Raw genomic sequence first — 7,070 nt, forward strand, 5'->3', positions numbered from 1 at the left:
CACCAAACTAGATTCACCTCTATTCACATCGAACCCGTACAGCCTCCTATTCAAATTCTCTTCAGGGCTAAACAAGTAAGTGATCAAAGAGTCATCAGGACTAAAGCTGACTCCAATTGGTGCTACATAACGCGACTGAACAATATCTTCAACCGCGAAAGGAACGTCAGTTTCAGGCATATCCGCCATAAAGAAAGAATCTTATGATTTCGATCTACGTCAACAGTCTGCAAGATATAACATGAAAAATCTTGAACATGAACAGATTGAGAAAATTTCAAAACTCAAAAGCATCAAGCTTTCTTGAATCACAAAACAAAATCTGACAATGTATACCAAACCCTTTTAAATGGTTGCACTACATTTTGATACATAAACAAGAAAAACAAAAAAACGAAAAAGTCAACTTTATATCGATGCTAATATATGGTTCTGCAAATCAAATCGAAATAAACAAAGACATTAATGGGTACTATAATGATCAATCAGCACCAAACGATCAACATGTCGCATGAAGGGAGAATATAATCTTTCCCATTGACAATTTGAGATAGAGATAAGTGAAAGGTGAAGGAGGAAGAAGGAGATTAGAGAGTTGAAGTTGGGGGTGGGCTTACATTCTGAATGAATGATCAGAGAGATTGCGAGATATGATGAAGTGAGTGCGGATAAGAATATAATCGAGAGGAACTGAATCAGCTATCTGGCCGTGTCATAGAGAGAAAGTTTTATGTTCGGTCTGAGGGATGATGAATGACTCACAACTTCAGCCAAGGTTTTGATTTGTATTTTTTTTTTCCCTACTATTCTATTATTACTTGTTGTTAGTCAATTAAATTTTAATAAAGTTTATTTTTATTAGAAAAAAACTCGATCATTCCATTTCGCTTCACATCAAGCGCAGTGGTGGAAGGCCACNAAAAAAAAAAAAAAAAAAAAAAATGATCGTGAATGCCACTCTCTTATTTTCCTCATTTGTTTAACATTTTCTTAATTTTGAAAAGTAACGTAAAGGTCTATAAAACCTTATTAAAAATCAAATATTACAAATCCAACCAAACTATTCGACCCAAATCCATTAAAATGGATCACACGATCCAAACAAAAGATCCGCTATCCCTTAAATCCCTAAATCGCGATCGTGAAGTCTAACTCTTAATGAAGAAGAAAAAAAAGTTAATCACGCAGCCGTGCTCCCGTTTTCTCCGTTATCTATTTCTCTGCAACTCGCTCCATTTTCTCCCGACGACTTTCGAATCTTCTCCCGGCGATTGGACTCTTTCCCCAACAATTCTCCAGGCGATTAAATTGTCAATCCTATTCGTATTCTTGGAACTAGTGTGCGATTAAACTTACTCGCCAAGTTTCTGCGAATCCGAAAACCCTATCTCCACTTTTTTTTTTGTAGCTCGAGAAATTTTTTAGCGTTTCCCAGAAAATGAAAGGACGAAGAAGAAGAAGAGAGAGAGAGAGAGAGAAAACAGTAGTGAGTCTTCTTTGAACAGCGGCGAAGTTTGTGGGGATCTATTTATACGGTTTGACCTCGCTGACTTTTAACGGAGGTTTTTATACGACTATTAACGCCGTCAACTCTTCTCCAAGGCAGAATACCGTTTCCGTAACGGACGCATATGTTTACCGTTTCAGACCGACTCTAGAGATTTTCAATCAAATGACTCTCTTTTTGCCTTTCGGGTATTTGTTTCTACTTTATTCTTCCAACATTTAAAGAGAGACTTTATACATCAAATTAAATTCTGAAGAACAAAATATTTATATAATTCCTAAAAAGTTAATAGAAAAAGTATCATACCAAGTTGATCAATCTCCTTTCCAAAACATAAAAGAATTAAAGAAAAGAAATACCTTAAAATAGCACTAAAGTTTTACGGACAATTATAACACACATTCTATAAATTTTCAAAAATAGCACTATTTAGCACATTAAAATATTTAAAATTAATTTTTAGAATTTTGTTTTTTAGGTTTGGGTTTTCAATTTCGTATAGTTTTGAGAGATAGAATTTAGTATTTTAAATTTAGGATTTAATTTAAAAAAATTAACTGGGGCTATTTTTGGAATTTTAGAGATGTTGTGCTAAGTTTGGAAAAAAAAACTATTTTTTAGAATCTCCCATTCAAAAATTAGGCAATTTTCATTTTATTGAAAAGAACATTATAATATAGTTTAATTATATTTTGTATATGAAATTAAATAAATTGATAGAGTTCTCAAAAAAAAAAGAAACGAGTTAATTTTAGTTATAACCTTATTCATGAGAGATAATACCATTTATTCGTGTAATAAAGGAAAAAAAAAAAAAAGAATGTGAAAAAATAAATTAAAGCAACAATGTTTGTGGTGGAGTACCTTTTCACAAGTTCCTCTCTATAAACTCCCAAATCCTCTGTTCCATATATACCCGGTCCTTTCCCCTCCGAGGCATATGCCGTTCATCAGGAAATATCAACAACTCATAGCGCTTACCAGCTTCAACAAGCGCGTTCACAAGCCTAGCAGTGTGTCTGAAATGCACATTCTCATCGATCATCCCGTGTACTAACATCAGCTTCTGCTTATCAGCCAGGTTCTCCACATGATGCATTACCGCGCTTTTCAGGTATCCCTCCTCCTCCTCTGAGGGAAGTCCCATGTACTTTTCTGTGTAGAATGAGTCATAGCCATCCCAAGATGTAACAGGAGCACCCGAGACAGCGCAGTTGAAGATCTCAGGGTATCTAGTCAAGAGTGTAGCTGAGAGGTAACCACCGTAACTCCAACCGTACACCCCAATGTGGTCTGGTTTAGCTAGACCTTGGTCTGTTAGCCATTTGGCTCCGGTTACTTGATCTTCTGCATCAACATATCCACAGTTATTCTTGATCCAAGATTCAAACTTCAGCCCACGTCTTGCAGTTCCTCTGTTATCAAGCTGCAAAAGATTTATAGAGATAAATATATCAATTCTAAAGCCTCATCTTTAGAGTGAACCTTCTTATTCAAGATAAAGAATTTGTAGAACCTTCCAAACTAAGATGCCTCTGCTTCTCAGGTACTGTGTCCTCATGTCGACTGTATTAATCCAAGAATCATGAACCAGCTGAACGCTGGGACCTCCGTAAACGCTGATCATTGTTTTATATGGAGGAGGACCAAATTTCGAACTGTCAGGTTTGTAAACCGCACCGTACAGCATTGTCTTTCCATCATTCGCTTGTATTTGAACAAACTCTGGAGGCTCAAGTTTAAGACTTTTCAGTAGTTTAGGAGATGTCTGCTCGTAAAGAATCTTGAGTACGGTTCCGTCGCTCAAAGAGCAAAGAGAAACCCGCGGAGGCGAATCAACTGAATCATGAATGTCAACAAAGTTCTTCATCTGGTGATCTAGCACAACTATATGTTTTCCTTTCCCATGTGTAAGCCTCGTCGGTTGACACCGAGATGCATCTCCAGCTTCCAGTTTTGTGCAGTAAAGATTAGTCTCACGTGGTCCATCAAGGGTTCCTGTGAAATACACTAGACTCATCTGCTCATTTACACCTGCTATTTGCTCAACCATCCATTCACCACTAGTGATAGCTCCAAGGCATGTCCCATCAGACTCATAGAGATACAAATGACTGAAACCAGTCCTCTCGCTGGCCCAAATGAATCCTCCTGAACCTCTCAACGAAGGGACATTCTCCAAAGGGGTAAAACAGTCGTGTAAAGTCACCCACGCGTCGGATTCTTCAATCAACAGTATGTTTCCTTGACCAGTGTTTATGTCAAACCTGATGAGTTTAAGTCTACTCTGGGACCTATTCAGAACCTGAGCTGTGAGAACATTCCCAGGCATCCAACTGACTCTACCAAGATACTCGTTCTCAGTATTTGCTTTTCCTCCACACACAAGATCCATCCAAGTCGTCGTCCCGCCGCCAGCTGAAGAAACTACCCCGAGACGGACAGTGGAATTGAGAGCTCCTGCAAAAGGATAAGCATGATCTTCTTGCGCCTCTAAACCAACCGAGCTTTTTCCCTGATGCATTATTCTGAACAGAGGGATCTGTGAGGAGTCAACTTCTGTATATGCGATAAACTGGCTATCTAATGACCACCAATACCCATTCCTCCGATCCATCTCCTCCTGGAATAGGAAAAGTTTCAGATATAACACACACTTTGTAGCATAAGCCGTCTATTTCTTCAGGGATACAAACAAAATGGGCAGTTTTCAGAGAAACTTTACTCACCTGAGCTATGTACTCAGCAAGACCATGAGTCTGCAGCAAACAAAAGAAATCACAGTTATTCTCCCGAGAGAATGTTTAATAATAAGACCACAATAGCAGTCATGAAGTAAAGATTTACTTACCAAAGTACTTCCATTGGCACCATTTGTTATCTGTTGTGTCTGGTTTTTTAACAAACTGAGGACATGCAACTCCGAGTCTCTTACATATGCAAGAAATAAGCCATTGGGAGATAGACGAGGATCGATGACTGGAGAAGTGGGAGAACTTGGAACTATGAGCTCCGGATCTGGTGATGAAGAAAGGTCCTTCATATACACCTAACCACGATCACAACACAACACAAAACAAAACGATAAAGTAAACCAAACGGAGTTAGTTTATCTCAAGATTTTACAATAAAGAATGTTACACGTAAGAAAGATCACAAATGCAGCTGATAAGATTCAGACTATGGATTATAAAGATCAGGAACAAACCCTCTTGCATATCTTTGTTTCAACGATTGCAATAAAGAATCAATGACTAAAGCTAGCTAAATCCATCTCTTTTCAGTTCAAATTCATCTGTGTTCTTTAAAAACTCACACACAATTCCAATAAAATTATCGAAATGTTGCAGGATTCCTAACGAAAAAAAGGTAAGATTGATTATAGAAGCAAGGGAATAACAGAACAAACCCCGGCAGGTAAAGGCACCATAATGAATCTCATCTTTGAGTTAGTCTTGACCCATTCGTACCGAGTTACTCCTAATCCACGCTCCCTTAACCTCTCCCTTCTGAGTTTCTCTTCCGGTGAAATGTTGCTCTCATCAACTCCACCATCAGGAGGACTAAACACCAAACTAGATTCACCTCTATTCACATCAAACGCGTACAGCCTCCTATTCAAATTCTCTTCAGGGCTAAACAAGTAAGTGATCAAAGAGTCATCAGGACTAAAGCTGACACCAGTTGGGGCTACATAACCAGGTAAAGGCGACTGAACAATATCTTCAACCGCGAAAGGAACATCCTTTTCGGACATATCCGCCATAAAGTGCAATCCTTTAGATTCTCAAAGGTGGTTTTGATTCGTTTAAGCACTGTAACACATGAGATCTGCTCTCAACAATCTGCAAAATAACAAAAGAGTCAAACTCCATCATGAATTTGACATTAATAATGGGTACAATGATCTATCAGCACCAGCGATCATTGAAGGTGAAAGAGGAAGAAGGAGATTAATAAGAGAGTTGAAGTTGGGGGTGGGCTTACATTGGGAATGGAGCTGAATGAGATTAGAGAGGTTGGGAGGGATGAACAACTGAGTTCGGTCGGATAAGGATATAAAACTTTTATACAAATCGATAGGAACTGATTCAGCTATGTATCTGGGTGTCAATGTCATAGAGAGAATATATACAGTATTTTCTTTTCGGTGACTCACAAATTCACCAAGGTTTTGATTTTTTTTTTTTTCCCTACAATTACTTGTTATTCAATTAAAATTTTAAAATAATTTATTTCTTAGATCTTGAGTATATTTTTTGGTTTACTTAATAACTAATTATAGATCATATGATGAAAAAAAATACTGATTGTAATCATCTTACTAGGCAGGTACGTATTTTAGAATTTAGTTTTTATATGGTGTACAGATCATATATTATCCAAAAAAAATTATAGATCATATGTTGAAAAAATAATAATTATAATCATACTGAGGGAGGTAGAGATTTTAGAATTTAGTTTTTATATGGTGCACTTACATAATTAGTATTTTACTAGACTCTTGATTTCACTCAGCATTATTATAATTATTTTGCTCTTTTTACTAATATTGACAAAACATGTTACAGACAAAAAAAGACACACCATAAAAAGTTTTTGAATTCAAATTCTATTTATGTTGCTAAAACAACTAATTTTCTAATGTACCCAATCTCCCAAAGTCTCATCTTATTTGGAACTAGATTAGAATCGCCGCTGTCCATAGTAAACATAAACAGAAATTTGAAAATGTTTCTATGCCCATAATAGAACTACATAGTGAAATGGAGCTAGGAGTAGCATTGGATCAGTTCTATATGTGAAATGGAGGACCACAGATAAAAACAAAGTATTAGATCTAGCTAAGTATACATGTAATACACAAGGCAAGTCCCATATCCTTTTGTAAAGAGATGTTATATTTAGCATTCATCTTCAAATCATAACTTATATCTCTATCATCTTAGCTACTATTTTGTACAAAAATATTTGATGTAAATTGAAAAGTAGAGACGAATGCGACAAAGGACAAGGTATCATTTATCTTCCTTGCATTGCCATCACTACAAGAAAACTTTCAATTTCCTATCGCAGATTACGAAGGAAAATGGAAGGAAACACCTGTTATTCACCATTTTCCTTCGGATAAAAAATGGAGGTAAACCCCCGTAGGAAATCGATTTTGGAAAGAAATTCGAAGCAAATTTTCTACGAAAACACGTCGAAGGAAAGCGCGAATGAAAATTGGAAGGAACCGTGAAAGACAGTATTGACTGTTTTCCTTCTCGCATTTCGAAGAAAAATATCTCTTTCTAGTTTCCTTCCAAAAATTTCCTGTGCTTTTCCTTCGAAATCTCCCTTCTCATTTCTTTTCACAAGTTCCTTCTCGTTTCCTTCTACTTGGTTTCGTTCTAATTTCCTTCGAAGTTTTTTCATTCTCATTTCCTTCGAAATTTTCTTTATATTTTCCTTCAAAACTCACCTGTAATTGTTCATAATAATTTTTGATTCACATTTGTATTTCTTATAATCAATTGTAGATGATTTTTGATTAATTTTGCAGTTATAACATTTCTAGATA

General features: G+C 36.5%; 1 protein-coding gene across 2 annotated transcripts; it reads right to left on the reverse strand.

Annotated features, from left to right (window-relative positions):
• On the reverse strand, window positions 143-5,617 carry LOC104736440 (dipeptidyl aminopeptidase 4-like). 2 transcript variants are annotated; one of them, XM_010456417.2, is made up of 7 exons: window positions 5,495-5,617; window positions 4,917-5,352; window positions 4,359-4,556; window positions 4,237-4,266; window positions 3,024-4,130; window positions 2,372-2,933; window positions 143-227 (listed from the first exon to the last, which is right to left on the reverse strand). In XM_010456417.2, exons 2-6 carry the CDS (start codon window positions 5,271-5,273, stop codon window positions 2,376-2,378), a joined length of 2,250 nt encoding a protein of 749 aa, XP_010454719.1. In that variant the 5' UTR covers window positions 5,274-5,352; window positions 5,495-5,617; the 3' UTR covers window positions 143-227; window positions 2,372-2,375. The 2 variants fall into 2 exon arrangements, with proteins under 2 accessions (XP_010454719.1, XP_010454718.1); XM_010456416.2 differs by lacking the exon at window positions 143-227 and having other exon boundaries at window positions 2,217-2,933.

This window comes from Camelina sativa, chromosome 13, assembly GCF_000633955.1.
Source record: "Camelina sativa cultivar DH55 chromosome 13, Cs, whole genome shotgun sequence".
Lineage (NCBI taxonomy): Eukaryota > Viridiplantae > Streptophyta > Magnoliopsida > Brassicales > Brassicaceae > Camelina > Camelina sativa.

Coding starts and splice junctions, on each gene's coding strand:
- LOC104736440 (XM_010456417.2), bottom strand. CDS start 5,273: ATGGCGGATATGTCCGAAAAGGATGTTCCTTTCGCGGTTGAAGATATT. Junction 4,557..4,916: donor TGGTGCCTTTACCTGCCGGG/GTTTGTTCTGTT, acceptor GATCGTGGTTAG/GTGTATATGAAGGACCTTTC. Junction 2,934..3,023: donor GAGGCATCTTAGTTTGGAAG/GTTCTACAAATT, acceptor AATCTTTTGCAG/CTTGATAACAGAGGAACTGC.